The sequence below is a fragment of the Quercus robur genome, chromosome 10 (assembly GCF_932294415.1).
Source record: "Quercus robur chromosome 10, dhQueRobu3.1, whole genome shotgun sequence".
Classification (NCBI taxonomy): domain Eukaryota; kingdom Viridiplantae; phylum Streptophyta; class Magnoliopsida; order Fagales; family Fagaceae; genus Quercus; species Quercus robur.
In genome coordinates, this window is record NC_065543.1 from 20,961,012 (window position 1) to 20,977,344 (window position 16,333).

General features: G+C 34.1%; 1 protein-coding gene across 1 annotated transcript; it reads left to right on the forward strand.

The window, feature by feature from the left end:
* Positions 1 to 286: 286 nt before the first annotated feature.
* LOC126703098 (calcium-dependent protein kinase SK5) lies at positions 287 to 8,918 on the forward strand. The gene is made up of 7 exons (XM_050402011.1): positions 287 to 1,098; positions 3,761 to 3,904; positions 4,320 to 4,472; positions 4,616 to 4,728; positions 7,793 to 7,960; positions 8,045 to 8,269; positions 8,680 to 8,918. Exons 1-7 carry the CDS (start codon positions 537 to 539, stop codon positions 8,809 to 8,811), a joined length of 1,497 nt encoding a protein of 498 aa, XP_050257968.1. The 5' UTR covers positions 287 to 536; the 3' UTR covers positions 8,812 to 8,918.
* Positions 8,919 to 16,333: the final 7,415 nt, after the last annotated feature.

Sequence of the window (16,333 nt, forward strand, 5' to 3'; positions counted from 1 at the left end):
ATATCCTGTTTAAAAAAAAAAAAAAAAAAAACAGTTCTTGCGAATTTAAATCCAAACTCAAGTACTTTTTTTATTATCAGAGTGAGAAAATTTTCAGAGTTTCTGTCACGTTATGTTAGAAGAATACTTGTTATATATTGACTTTTCTTTATTTTGAAAAACTATACAAGGACACCAAATCAGTAACTGTGCAGAGAAATAGAGGGAATCTAACCTTAAAACTTGAAAATAAGCAAAAATTCCAATAATTTTTGTTGTGACTTGTCATGTTGAGGTGTGAAATAGTTGAGGTCAAATGATGGACTCACACTTCCTCTCCTCATCGTTCGCAAAACATGATAAGTTGCGACAAAAATTATGGTATTTTCTATGTTCATACAATTGCTCCTTAAAAAGTGATCAAAGCAGTGTGAAACGGTAGCTGTAGGGTCAGGTTTGTAGGCCTATCTTGGGTCTTCTACTCTGTCTCTCTTGACAAAAATAATCTCTTCATAGTTCATGCTAATCTAAAAACATCTCAAACATTTTTCTAAGAGATGACGAGCAAATCAAGCTCAGGCTCAGCTCCACCGCCAAGAGATTCAAAGCGCAAATGGGTTCTTCCCTACCAAACCAAAAACCTGAGAGACCTCTACACACTTGGCAGAAAGCTTGGGCAAGGCCAGTTTGGCATCACATTTTTGTGCACAGAAAAATCTACAGGTAACAAGTACGCCTGCAAGTCCATCCCAAAGCGCAAGCTGTTATACGCTGAGGACTATGATGATGTTTTGAGAGAGATTCAGATTATGCACCACTTGTCAGAGCATCCAAATGTGGTGAGGATCCGAGGTACGTACGAGGACATTGTGGCTGTGTATTTGGTGATGGAGCTGTGTGAGGGTGGAGAGCTTTTTGATAGGATAGTGAAGAAGGGACATTATAGTGAGAGAGAGGCTGCAAAGTTGATAAAGACTATTGTTGAGGTTGTTCAGACCTGTCATTCTCTTGGCGTCATGCATAGAGACCTCAAACCTGAGAACTTCTTGTTTCATAGTGTGGACGAGGATGCTGCTCTTAAAGCCACTGATTTTGGCCTCTCTGTCTTCTACAAGCCAGGTTCTTTCTTGGGTTTTCTTATTATTTTTTGTTAGTGCAATTTCGATGGGTTTTCTTTCCCGTTAATGATTTATGATTTTATTTATTTCTGTTTCAATCTACTTATTGGGCTTCTTTCTATTTCTGTTAATGATTTATGATTTTGGTTGGTTTGCATTTGCATTTGCATATAATGATTTCTATGAGAAAGTTCTAATTTAATTTTTTTTTTTCCTTGAATTGAAACTGTTGTTTTGTGTTCGAGTAAATGAATTCTAATCTGGTTGTTTCCAAGTTTGACGTGAATGGAAATTTTTGTCAAGGTTTTATGTTCAAAAATTCCTTGTTCATTAAAATTTTTGTTTCGGTTTGTGTGGGGGTCATATCAGATATTGTTTAATATCCAATATGAATGTACCTGCTTCCTTGTTTAATTTATTTGGATAATATCTGAACTGGATGTTAAATGGATCATAATGGGTTCTTGTTCTGATTCTTTTCTTTTTGGCAGCAACTTATTTTTTGTTGAACCAAATTTATTGCTCAAAGTACTCTAGAAGAAATACATCTTCTAATATCTTTGTGAATCATTCTCGTAACCTGAGTGGATGCTCATGAGGCAACATAACTAGATTCTGACCATCTTGCCAAAGTATCAGCTAGACTATTTATTTTTCTGTACACGTATTTATCTTACAAGTTTGAAAGAAGCCATTAAATATTTAACATCTCTTATCAGCTTGGCAATCTTCCAAGGAGGCAAAATATCCTTTGCATTTGTAGAATTAGTAGCAAGAATCAAATGCATCCAATTAAACCTCTTGGCTAACTTCAAGCCAATCCTTAAGGCAAAACCCCTTATTGATGTTCAAATTTTATATGATTTTTATTGACCTAGAATATGTGGAGAGGTTATGTGTTAGGTTTAAGAAAATAAAGGGTTTCCTTTAAAATATACTAAGGTGATTAAGTATTTGTATGACACAACTGTAACAAGCATGAGAACAAGTGGAGGCATCACTACTCACTAGTGTGTTTCCTATTGCATTAAGTTTACATCAAGGATAAACTTTAAATCCATATCTATTTATGGTCATAGGTATTTTGCTTATTTGGGGTGGAATGGATTATGCCCCAAAAGGTTGTGGATTTGTTAGGGGCCCCATTCGGAAAGCTGTAGCTTTAGGTCTTATGTGGGCTATTTGGAGAGTGAAATAATAGAGCATTCAGTGGATCAAAACAGTTTATGACAGATCTTAAGATGCTTTTACTTCGATCCTTATTCAAATGGATGACTTTATCATGCCATTCCAGTCCAAATTTGTTTGATTTCCTAGATGATTGTAATTTCTCTTGATTCGTCAACCTGCATAGACCTACTGTATACAGGGTGGTGTTCATATTTTCATAAAGTTTATTTATCAAAAAATTTCCATATCTATTTACACTGGTTATGGACAAGCTTTACTAGATTGATCTAGGATGAAGTCTGTTTGTCTACGATTTTTTGTGGACAACATAGTTTTTGTTGATGAAACTAGAGGTGGAGTAGTGCCAATTTGGAAATTTGGAGGGATGCTTTAGAATCTAAAGACTATTTTTAGGTTAAGTCAAACTAAAATAGAGTTTTTAAGTGTAAGTTTGGTAAAAGTAGAAACAAAGATTAAGTGGTTTTAAAACATGATGGTAAAGAGATATCAAATGGTGAGTTCTTTTGATATTTTGGATCAATAATTAATAAGGATTGAGATATTTGAGAAGGATTTAAATGAAAGAATAAGAGCATGGTGGATGAAATGTGTAAATGCATTAAAAATAGTGTGATTGTGGAATGACTATCAAATTAGAAGGGAGAGTTATATAAGATTACTATAAAACTAACTGTAATTTATGGTACTAAGTTTTGGGCTATTAAGATGCAATACTTAAGTGTATTTGAAATAAAAATGTTAAGATGTATGGAAATAAAAGACAAGGTAGGATATGAAATGAAAAAAATCGTTTAAAGATAGGGGTAGTTAACATTGATGAAAAGATAAGGGAGCATCAATTAAGATGGTTTGTTCATGTACAAAGGAGAGTGATTAATGCAATAGTGGAAAGTAGTGATTTGATTCAAGTCAAAGAAACGAAAAAAGTTAAAGAAAAACTGAAATAATATTGGTAGAAGTAGTAAAAATTTGAAAATTAATTAAGGAGGTGACCGGGAGTATAGGATAGGATTGGATGGTGGAGAAGAATAAATGTGACAAACCCTAATAAGTCTGTTGATCATCTATAGTGGATCCCAAAATTTTGGGAGTAACACTTTGTACGAGAAAAGTTGCATTAGTTCCCCCCCCCCCCCCCCCCCAAGTCCCAATCTTCTCCATCTGTTATGTATTTTTCCTTTAGTTTTAGTTGTCTCATTGCCTTCATCTCCCACTTTATTCATAAGACGATGAATTCTGATGGAGGAGAAGGATCAGTTTCATATTTAAAAAGAGCCACAAAGAAGAAAGAAAGGAAGTTTCCTATAGATATCATAGCTGATTGTTGGAAAAATAAATTTTTGGAGGTTGATACTTTCTTGTTTCATTGCTAATGTACTTGTGACGTGATCTTTCATGCTTTATTGTTCTAAATATGGCGGTTCTTATCTCTATTTGACATGACATGCTGGTTTTTGTATGATACTTTCCAGGTCAAACCTTTTCTGCTGTTGTTGGGAGTCCGTACTATGTTGCACCAGAGGTGTTGCGCAAACATTATGGACCTGAAATAGATATATGGAGTGCAGGAGTTATATTATACATCTTGCTGAGTGGGGTGCCACCTTTTTGGGCTGGTATCTATCTCTGAAGTATAATGGTTCATTTGAATGGAAGCATTTGAAGAGAAAGGATTTGAATTCATATAAAGGCTTGAATAAATTATGAAAAGTACAGATTTTTTCTGAAATTCATAAATGGATTTAAGCTTTATTAACAATTTAAATGATTAAACATAAGATCTTATTTCAAATTTATAACACAAGTTTTTTGGTTGGAACAAAATCCCTAAAGCTCAAATTTGTCATTTATTGTTAAAGTTCATATCAAACAATTTATACTAGTACTTGTTATTCAAATCCCTTGATTTTAAATTCTCAAATCCAAATGAAACCATATTAATTGATGTTTGAGATATATCACTAAAGAATCTGCTTTCTATATGTCAAATTCATATTACCGATGTAGTTTTGCATCTTTTGTTACCTACAGAAACTGAAAAGGGAATCTTCCGAGAGATTTTACAAGGCAAATTAGATTTTCACTCTGACCCATGGCCTGTCATCTCCGAAAGTGCTAAGGAACTCATTCGGAAAATGCTTGATCGGAATCCAAAGAAAAGGCCAAAAGCTCATGAAGTCCTTTGTAAGCCTCTTTCACTGTACAGTTGTGTTAAGCAGGGTGGCTTGTTTGGATATTAAGAGAAGATGAATCCTAATCAATTCCTTGCATTATCAATTTCACAGGATTTGTAAAATGTTGGTATACTAAAGTGATTTTTGTATCAGGCCACCCATGGATTGCAGATGACAATGCTCCCGATAAACCGATTGATTCTGCAGTGCTATCTCACCTAAAGAAGTTCTCTGCAATGAACAAACTTAAGAAGATGGCTTTGCGTGTAAGGATTGATTCTAGTAATACTTTTTCGTTACATATCTTTGATAGTTGATTCCTTGGACTATTGAGCAATGTTAACCTAATGTCCTGAACATACACAAAGTCTGGGATCAACTTCCTTTGGAAAACTACAACTAAATTTACATAAATTAGGTTGAACTTTGGGTGAACTGATTCTATTAAAGTTTTCATGCTTCAAGACCAATACTCTAATTGTTGTGCAACAAAGTTTTGTAGATTCTTCATTCTTCTACTTAAATAGTTTACTGCTGAGACAATGTCATATTGTATGTGAGCTAATATGTGCTACTACGCACAATATATAAAATAAGCATGCTCTAGGACAGAATGATAGTATAGTAGTGGAAACAAAAGAACAGCTTCTCTGGCGATACGTTAACCCCTACTAACATGCACTTGGAGTGTTGCTTTGGTCAGTGCTATGTTTTTCTTAGCTTTAGTTTAAGCGGATCCTGGTATTCTGGACTTCAAATTCCTCTTTCCCTTCTCATTTTATTTTCTTGACCTTTTTTTCTACCACGTTGGTTTTACTTTTCCACAAGCCAGTGCTATCTTTTCAAAGCATAGGTTAAACCATTCCAAACACCTTTTATCACTATTCTCTCTCTCTCTCTTCATAGTCTTTACTCAAAGTTCTTTACAGTTTAGTTATCCTGTTCATGATGCCCTTAACTAGTTTGTTCTATTGTCTAAGCTGAGTTTAGTGCCCCTTTCCAAGTAATGATTGTGCTAACATGGAATTGCCAAGGTATCAACAGGGCTGCAGCAGTTAAGGCTTTGAAAGACTTAATCAGAAAACAGAATCTGGATTGTATCCAATTAATAGTAACTATAGCCTTAGAAAATAGAGTGGAAGGGCTTTGAAGAAGGTTGGCTTTGTACAAGTGTATTAGTATGGGGGGGGGTGGTTGGGTAGTGGGCTGCGCTGGAGGTCTGACGGTCCTTTGAAGGAAGGGAGTGAATGTAAAATTTATTGGTGCAAACCAAAGAGTGTTAGCTCTAAAAGTTTGCTCAGATCCAAAGGGCAAAGAATGGTTGCTTATGAATGTCTATGGATTTCCTTACTTTAGTCAAAGAAATGAGTTATGGAAGAGTCTTGACAGCATCCTGGAGTATTTTGATTGGCCATGGGTTGCAATACAATTAAAATGAGTGATTTCATCTTTAGACATGGGGTGATTGATTTGGGCTTTTTAGGATACACATATGTCTGGAGCAACAAAAAGGAAGGCTTGCCAATTATCAAAGAGAGGCTTCACCAAGCTATCTGTGGTGTTGAATGGTAGTTCCTAATGTAGGGGTGATCCACCCACCTGCTGTCTGGTCAGACCTTAGTCCTCTGATGCTAAACTCAAGCATAGAGAACGAGAGACTACTGTGTATATTTGGGCTTGAGGCAATGTGGGTTAGGGAAGAGGAGTCAACGGAGGTCATAAAAAAAGGCTTGGAAACAGTCTGATGAGAGCCAATAAGATGAAATGGACTGTGGAGAAGCTTGACAGCATTTTTTATCAAAAGACAACAGCTCCTATATTGAAAATTCCAATTCCAAGGATGCCAATGCCAGATAAATTAGAGGAGTATACTGGATGCAGCAAAATCATCGTTTTAACATGAGCGATTGAAATTTCTTAGCATATTGTCATTATGTTATCATTGCATTATCAGCAAGAAGCTAGAGTTAACTTAGCTCTAATATATACCCTACTTAGGGTTTATTGTAAACACAATTCATCATAGTAAATATATAGTCATCTAAATTTTCTGCTGTAGATATAGACCGTCAAGTTGAACCACATTAATCTAGCTTGTTCGACACTACCAATCTCACTTTCACATCAAATTGATCACATAGATAATAAGTTCTTTGTCTCAAGATCGTCTGAAGTACTCAAACCAGACTTGATTCCGAGCCCTCAGGTGCTCTCAAGCCCTGCCAATAGCTTGGTGAGCAGTCCCATGAGCCACTAGGATTCTTCACGTGCTGGCACACCCTCATTCACGTGCCCCTATACACATGAACAGTCTAGTCGCTCTGTTTGTGCCATATGTTAGATACATATTGTGTCACTTTAGCATGGGACGTCAACATCAATGCCATGTCATCTACCTTTTTCATTTCCACTTTAGTATCTTACCACGTCAGACCGGTGCAGCTGCTGACTACTGCCTCTGACAACCATCGACTATCGCCAGCTGCTGTTGACCAGCATTGACTGCCGAAACATGTATTTATCGACACTGCATGTTGGTTTTTGTAGGGTCTTTATCTCCTAGAAGCTTTCCTAGGGCTTTTCTTTGTGCTCTATTGCTTTGGACCTCTCTTTGAGTTGTGTTTAATAGAAGATACAATTAGCAGTATATGCAGGATATGTACTACTGCCCTGCAAAACAGTAAAACCACCCTCCTCTTTCCCTTTAACTTAGGAGTCCCATCCTATTTGGATTTTTAGACCACGGCACTGACGCCTACTCTTATAGCATATATGTAACTGGGCTCCTATTGTGTTTAGATGAGAGAGAGTGTTCCAATCCGCAACATATATATTTCAAGAAATATTAGAATTTTCTTGGTGAAAGAGTTTCAAGTAGTCAAGGCAGTAAAGGTTTTTTCTTGAGAGAGAGTTTCTGTGCCACTGTTGTAATCTCCCTGTTTTCTTAGTGAAACTTTCTTCTCATTTTCGTTTGTGGATATAGGAATCTTGTTTTTTGTGTGTGCTTGTTGATGTGTTTTTTGTCTTTACTGCTTTTGATTTGAATCTTGGGAGTGTTATTGCACAACAGATAGTATATCAAAATTGATGTTTTTCTTTTGTTAAAAACATTCACGCAATTGCCAACGGACAAATTATAATGTTCACCAATTTGATATCCTAGGACTGTCTTTCTTTAATGAATATATGATACTTGGACAAAAATGAAACAACAGTCACGTATCTTTTACCTAGGCCTTATATCTGATTCCACTACTTACGGGCTTACTTATTTGTTATGATGGTGACATTTTTATTGGTCACTGAATTAATTTTTGAACTCTATTGTAGGTCATAGCTGAGAAACTTTCTGAAGAAGAAATCGGCGGTTTGAAAGAGTTGTTCAAAATGCTAGACACAGACAACAGTGGAACAATAACGTTTGATGAACTGAAAGAAGGATTAAAGCGAGTGGGCTCTGAACTTATGGAATCCGAGATCAAGGATCTTATGGATGCAGTAAGAAAAACTGTCTCCACCATCAGTCTAATCTACTGTGGTTTTCTTTGTGGGACAAGTATCTTACTTGTTGGTGTTTGGTAGGCAGATATTGATAACAGCGGAACACTTGACTATGGTGAATTTCTTGCTGCTACACTGCACTTGAATAAGTTGGAGAGAGAGGAGAATTTATTGTCAGCCTTCTCCTTTTTTGACAAGGATGGTAGTGGTTACATAACTATTGATGAGCTTCAACAAGCCTGCAATGAGTTTGGTTTAAGCGAAGTCCACCTCGATGAAATGATTAATGAAATTGATCAAGACAATGTAAGTATGTTCATTTATGTCTGACAATGATGAGAGGGACTGTTATCTGCTCCTCTTTTTTTAAACTGTTTATTTATTCAGAAAAATTATTTTTAGCTTAAATGAGAATTTAATTAGCAAAATTTTGAGTGATTTGAAGATTACATTCACATGTTGCATGGTGCCGATGAGCCTAATGGTTTTATGTTTAGAAGCTGAACTGATACCCATGGACCTATTGTTTTACAAATGGCATCTCTCATGTAAAAATCAAATCTTGAGCTCTCTCTCTTAATTAAACTTATTATCCAACAACTCTTTGTATGATCCTATCCTATCATAACTTATGAGCTGGATTGGTACTCTCCATCTTGAAGTTATGAATCTCTTTTTACAGTAATTTATACTAATGAAAGTGTTTTGTTTTGCAGGATGGACAAATAGATTACGGGGAATTTGCTGCAATGATGAGGAAGGGTAATGGAGGGATAGGGAGGAGAACCATGAGAAGCCAATTAAATGTGGGAGATGCCCTGGGACTCACAAACAATGAATGTACCTAATGAACTCACTGATTGCTCACCTTAAGTAATTAATCATTTGCCAATTTAGTCTTTTAGGAACATTCTAATGGAAATAAAACACTGATTTATACAAGGTTTTTGGATTGTATGTGGTGTCTTTTAACATAGAATATTATATTATACTCTTGTTTACTTGGTGAACGTTTGGATAGCGCAAACGTCCAGCGTTTTGCGCATGGGTCTCATGCACTATTCACAGGACCTATAAACCTCTTTTTTTAGCCAAACTTTCATTAAAAATGGATCTCACGGCACTATTCACATATTTAAAATTCTTTTGTTATAATATTTTCAGTTTTTAGCAATAAGTGGTATCTAAACAAACCCTTAATATTGACAAGCCACATTCTTTATTTGAAATTTACCTAGCAAACCAATTGGGTTGGGCGGGTTTGGGTTTGAACCATTCGGACTTGGGTTAAATTGAGTATGAGTCACATTCATTTGGACTAAAACATGTTGCTATTCTTATGGCCTAAATTGGTCTTTGATGAACTATGTTAACTCGATATGATCTGCATTTTTGTCACGTGTTAAAAAATAATAATAAATTAAAAAATTCAAACGTAAACTTCACCAAACTTCTCAATACCATACCAAAAAAGGTCATTTCGATTTCAACATACGAATGAAATATTTTGGTATCGATTAATATTGTTATAGCATTTCAAGATTAGTCCAATATCGTAGCCCAAATGTTTATAACCCTTTGTCTTTTTCTTTTCTTTTTTAACTTTTTTTTCCATGTATTGACTAAAATATCAATATCAATCGCAACGTCTGAAAAACTCTTGATATAGCCAATATTGGCCAGTACAGCTCAATATTGTATTGTTACATTTTAGGGGATATTCATATCAATTTTAGTTGCCAATATGATACGGTACACCTCATTTTGCAACCATTAGAAAAATCTAAAGAATGATATCTTTCACTGGAAATAAAGCGTAAATGAAAGCCAACTTGCTGAAAATGATGACGAATCAATTTCAATGCATTTAGTGTACTCATAAAAAGAAATTATTGTGAGCCATATGTATAGATATTCTAATTGTCACAATGGATGGGAGTGCTAGTGGTTTGATGAGCACTCATATTTGCTAAAAGCAATTGAAGCCATAAAGGCAAAAGTAACATCAACGATAGCTCGATACACATTTATTGTCAGATGAACTAGTGTGTACATTTTGGCAAATAAGGGCGGGCAACAACATGAGCAAATAGTAATACATCATGCATGCTTGTCTCCCTTTTCATTTTTCATGTTATGTTTTGCGATGTTTTGGGGGCTCACAATCTCGATCATGCCATGCTGATGATGATGATCCACGCGTTATGTGCTTCTAAGATTACCAAATAAATAAAGCTTTCCCTCTGAACAAAAAATAGCTTAAGAATAAAAAAAGAAAGTAAAAAAGTGAGGCAGTTTTGACCTACAAGTGTGTCTTCATGAGTTTTTTTTTTTTTTTTTTTGGTAGAATTTATGAGAAGATTTGGTACCATGAAATTTTAAACATCAAGTCCCTCTAAATCCTTTGTCGGACAAGCGTGTTTAAGGTTGTCTAATATCATAAACTTCAATTCCGATTGTTTTTTATTTTTATTTATTAAGTTCAATTTGCAATTAAAATCACGTGCTGGCTTCCACAATCGAGGTGAAAAGAATTCCCAATTGCAAATTCGGTTTATTTTACGCTCCTTGCAACTATAATAAATAAAATAGAAAGTGTACACATACACGTGCCTTAATTAAAAAATTGTATCTACAAAGATTGGGCATAATCATTTCCTTCAAACTTGAAAAGTGATAAATCTCTGTTTGTCCCAGTCCCACCGACCAACTTGCACATGCACCACACATTTTATTAACAAAATAAATTAATACTCTATTTTTATTTTTTATCCTAAACTATTAACTGTTCACTGATGCCAATCTAAATGAGTCTGAAATGGACTTGTTAATTTATATAAGCAATAGTAGCTAATGGATTATTTAAAGTTTTTTTTTTAATTTTTTTATTGGGGATACTATGGATTATTTAAAGTTAATCAATAGTTTGATATATTATATCTATACTACTATTTAAGAGTATTTTCCTATTTGGGATCGGCATTTTTTTTTTTTTTTGTTCAAAAATGCTCTTACACCCTTATTTTTAAGTTGAGACAAAATTAAAGAACAATTCGATAAAAATACAACTTTAACTCTTACTAAAATATTGTCTAAAAAATAGAGTCACTCTTTTGTTAAATTTCAAATTGCTTTATCCACTTATATATATATATATTTTGCCTGACTTTATTACTATAAATTAAATTCTCAAAATAAAAATTATATATATAAAATAAAAACATAGGTTTTTTTTAATTTTGTTAAAAAAAAGTCTTATCGCATAGGTAAAGTGCGTGTGACGAGACTAATATATTATTTAAAGTGCTTTATTAGGATCCATGTGCTAGTGAATACCAAACACGTTATCATAAAGAATTAGGAAAAAGATTGTCCTACACTCCTACTCCAATCATTCACAAATGGAAAACGAAAAAATAAAAAATGTACCCAATGTATATGCTAAAGTCGTCTTACCAAAGGTCACTATTATCTCTTTCTTTTTTTTCTTTTTTTGGTTAACAAAAAGCATGAAGACACAAGGGTTAGTGAATTGATTTCACCCGATTTGGCTAGCTGGAAAACTCAAGTGATAGATGTAGTCTTCCTTCCACATGAAGTTGATTTGATCAAAAGCATACCCCTAAGCATACAACTTCCTGAGGATAAGCTCGGTTGGGCTGCAAATTCTAATGGTTTGTTTAGTGTGCGCAGTGCTTACAGGTTAGCTATGGATCTCTTACGGCTTGTCAACCATGGTACCAATTCAGACAGTAGTAGAAATCACAAGTTTTGGAGATTGTTGTGGCGCCTACAAGTTCCTCACAAAGTTCGTCATTTTGCTTGGAGAGCTTGTCATGGAATTCTTCCCACAGAGAATTTGGTGTGGCGAGGTGTTCAACAGGATGACCGATGTGACGATTGCAGAGAAGGAGCAAAGAACTCTGGGCATTTCTTTTGGTCTTGTCAATGGCAGGGGCGGCCCAACATAATTTGGGGCCTAAGGCGGAAAATTTATGTGGGGCCTTTAATATGTAAATATTAATTAAACAAAATTATTTAATACTAATTAAATTAAGGTTAATTTGATACATTAAATATATAAATAATACCAACTAGACTAATGTTAATTTCATATAGAGAATTGAATATCATATTTGAATTATAAATATTAATAAAAAGAAATAAAAATATATTGCGATTGAAAAAGATACTTTGTTTTGGATATAAGACGATGCATAGTTAAATAAAGTTGTAATCTAATTTTTAATTTTATATTTTGATTTTAAGAGAGAGAGAAAGATAGATATTATTTGGTGTATGGTTTTATAGGATATTAGTTTACAAAAATTAAAGTTTCAAACTATTAGGAAAGATTAATCTATAATTGATGATTTAACACATTTGCAACATCTTTTTGAAATATTTTAGGGTTTCAATTGAGTTAATGTTCTATTGGTCTCGCACTTTGAGAGTCTTAATAGAAATGAAAAAGAAAAATGTGCTAATTAAAAGTACTATAAAATGTTCAAAATATAATGTGATATTGTTTCTCATTGATGAGCTTCATCAATTTAACTAATGAATGTTTATATCACATTTTTTGTGATTAATAACATGACAATTTATAAGCTAATAGTAAAATTTGTACATCACTAATAAAAAAATGTACAACCTATAAAAATTTGGGCCTTTAACTATGAAAAATAGGGTCTTTTTTCCAAGGAAATATTTATTTTTTAGTGGGGCCTTAGGCCTAGGCCTAACTTGCCTAGGCCTTGAGCCGGCCCTGGAAGTGTGGCTATGCACTAAGATTCATTTTCATTTTAGCAAGTCTTTTTCTGGTCTTTTGTGGATGCTACTGATGTATGATAATTTCAATGAGGATATTGCAGCGTTGGTGGTGACTATTGCGTGGTCCATGTGGTATAATAGAAATGAAGTTAGACTAATGAGAGGGGAATGGGAATTCCTCCGGTCTGCCCTGTATGTAATATTGAGTCTGAGACCATTATCCATGCTTTAAGAGATTGCCCCAAAGCTAAATGTTTTTGGAACTCCTTAATGCCTCCTCTGCCTTCAAATATCTTTTATGGAGTGCCCCTAGTTGATTGGTTGAAATTAAATTGTAGATGCTCTCGGTTTATCGCCATTTCGGATATAGAGTGGGGAACAATTTTTCCTATGGCTGTATGGATTCTTTGGCTTCATCGAAATAGCATTGTTTTTGATAGAACAGGGCTGCAACGCAACCTTTTAGACGAAACTTTGGCTAGAGCAGCAGAGGTAGCCTATTTGGTTAGCAGTGGGAATCAGATCACTTCTAGAAACAAAATCCAGGTGAGGTGGTTGAATCCCCAGAGTAATTGGTTCAAATTAAACTCAGATGGTTCGTCAAGGGGCAATCCTGGTTTGGCTGGTGGTGGAGGGTTGATTTGAAATGAGAAGGGAGAGTGGCCATTTTGGCAAGAAATAAAGTCGGAATGATGTTTTTGAATTTTTATACTAATTTTTTTTGGAATTTTCTAGACCTGGTTGGGTTGGAATGGACTCGGAATGAAATTTGTTTTCATTCACGGCCTATCACATCCCATTCAGGTTAGAAATAAAGCTGGAATGATGTTTTTTAATTTTTAAAATTTTTATACTAGTTTTTGGGAATTTTCTAAACTGGGTTGGGTAGGAACGGACTTGGAATGAAATTTTCTTTTTCATATTCTCGGCCACTCCAGTCCCGTTTTTGCTGGAGATAATGTCGGAATGACATTTTTTTAATTTTATAGCATTTTTTTGGAATTTCTAGATCGGGTTGCGTTGGAATGGACTTAGAACGAATTTTTTTTTTACTCATTCTCAGCATTTCCCATTCTGTTTTGGCTAGAAATAAAGCTGGAATGACGTTTTTTAGTTTTTTGAATTTTTATATTATTTTTTTGAAATTTTTTAAACCTGGTTGGGTAGGAGCGGACTCAGAATGGAATTTTGTTTTCTCATTCTCGGCCTCTCCCATACCGTTTTGGCTTGAAATAATGCCAGAATGATGTTTTTTAATTTTTTAAATTTTTATACTATTTTTTTAAAAAAAATTTCTAAACCGGGTTTGGTAGGAACGGACTTAGAACAAATTTTTTTTTTCCCATTATTTGCCTTTCCCGTCCCGTTTTGGCTAGAAATAAAGCCAGAATGATGTTTTTTAGTTTTTTGAATTTTTATACTATTTTTTTGGAATTTTCTAAGCCGGGTTGGATAGGAACGGAAACGAAACAAAAAATTTTGTTTTCTCATTCTCGGCCTCCCCCGTAACGATTTGGCAAGAAATAAAGCCGGAATGATGTTTTTTAATTTTTTGAATTTGATACCATGTTTTTGGAATTTTTTAGACAAAGTTGGGTTGGAACGGACTTGGAATGAAATTTTTTTTTTTTCTACTCATTCTCGGCCTTTCCCATTCTGTTTTGTTTAGAATTAAAGTCAAAATGTTGTTTTTTAGTTTTTTGAATTTTTATACTATTTTTTTTTTTTTGAATTTTCTGAACCGGGTTGGTTTGGAACGGAATTGGAACGAAATTTTTTTTCTTATTCTCAGCCTTTCCCATCGCGATTTGGCATGAAATAAAGTCGGAATAATGTTTTTTAATTTTTTGAATTTTTATACTGTTTTTTTGAAATTTTCTAAATCGGGTTGGGACGGAATGGACTAGGAACGAATTTTTTTTTTCTCAATCTAGGCTCTCCCGTCCTATTTTGGCTAGAAATAAAGCTGGAATGATGTTTTTAAATTTTTTGAACTTTTATACTATTTTTTTTTAAATTTTCTAAACCGGGTTGGGTAGGAACGGACTCGGAGCGAATTTTTTTTTCTTCTCATTTTCAGCCTCTCCTGTCCCATTTTGGCAAGAAATAAAGCCCATATGATGTTTTTGAATTTTTTTAAACTTTTTATACTTTTTTTTTTGGAATTTTCTAGATCGGGTTAGGTTGAAGCGGACCTGGAACGATTTTTTTTTTTTACTCATTCACGGCCTTTTGCGTCCCATCCGGGCTAGAAACAAAGCCAGAATGATGTTTTTTAATTTTTTGAATTTTTATACTATTTTTTGAAAATTTTCTAAACCGGGTTGGGTAGGACTGGTCTCGGAATAAAAATTTTTTTTCTCATTCTCAGCCACTCCCATCCCGTTTTGGCTTGAAATAATGCCAGAATGATGTTTTTTAATTTTTTGAATTTTTATACTATTTTTTTGAAATTTTATAAACCAGGTTGGGTAGGAACGAACTCGGAACGAAAATTATTTTTCCCATTCTCTGCCTTTCCGTCCCCTTTTGGCTAGAAATAAAGGCGTAATGATGTTTTTTCTTTTTCTTTTTTTTTTTTTGAACTTTTATACTATTTTTTTGAACTTCAATTCTATTTTTTTGAAATTTTCTAATTTGGGTTGGGTAGGAATAGACTCAGAATGAAATTTTGTTTTCCCATTCTCTACCTTTCCCGTCCTGTTTTGGCTAGAAATAAAGTCGAAATGATGTTTTTTAGTTTTTTGAATTTTTATACTGTTTTTTTTTTTTTTCTAAACCGGGTTGGGTAGGAATGGATTCGGAACAAAATTTTGTTTTCCCACTTTTTGCCTTTCCCGTCCCGTTTTGGCAAGAAATAAAGTTGGAATGATGCTTTTTAATTTTTTGAATTTTTGTAATAATTTTTTGAAATTATTTAAATCGGGTTGGGTCAGAATGGACTCGAAACGATTTTTTTTTTTCTCATTCTCGGGCTCTCCCGCTCCATTTTGGCTAGAGATAAAGCTGGAAAGATGTTTTTTTTTTTTTTTTTGTAATTTTTTACTATTTTTTGTTAATTTTCTAAACCGAGTTGGGTAGGAACGGAGTCGGAACGGAATTTTTTTTTTCTCATTCTCAACATCTCTCGTCCCATTTTGGCAAGAAATAAAGCAGGAATGATGTTTTTGAATTTTTTGACTTTTTATACTATTTTTTTTGGAATTTTCTTGATTGGGTTGGGTTGGAACGGACTCGGAAATGAATTTTTTTTTTTCACTCATTCACGGCCTTTCGTGTCCCATTCAGGCTAGAAATAAAGCCAAAATGATGTTTTTTAATTTTTAAAATTTTTATACTATTTTTTGGGAATTTTCTAAACTGGGTTGGGTAGGAACGGTGTCGAAATGAAATTTTTTTTCTCATTTTCGGCCACTCCCATCTCGTTTTAGCTAGAGATAATGCCGAAATGACTTTTTTTAATTTTTAGAATTTTTTTACTATTTTTTTTTGGAATTTTCTAGATCGGGTTGGCTGGAACAGACTCAGAACGTAATTTTTTTTTACTCATTCTCGACCTTTCCCATTCTGTTTTGCCTAGAAATAAAGCCGAAATGA

Bases quoted from the DNA above. Each gene is read 5' to 3' on its own strand.
- LOC126703098 (XM_050402011.1), top strand. From the start codon at position 537: ATGACGAGCAAATCAAGCTCAGGCTCAGCTCCACCGCCAAGAGATTCA. The intron at 3,905-4,319 runs GTATCTATCTCT...TGTTACCTACAG, and splicing joins GGTGCCACCTTTTTGGGCTG to AAACTGAAAAGGGAATCTTC. The intron at 8,270-8,679 runs GTAAGTATGTTC...TTTGTTTTGCAG, and splicing joins ATGAAATTGATCAAGACAAT to GATGGACAAATAGATTACGG.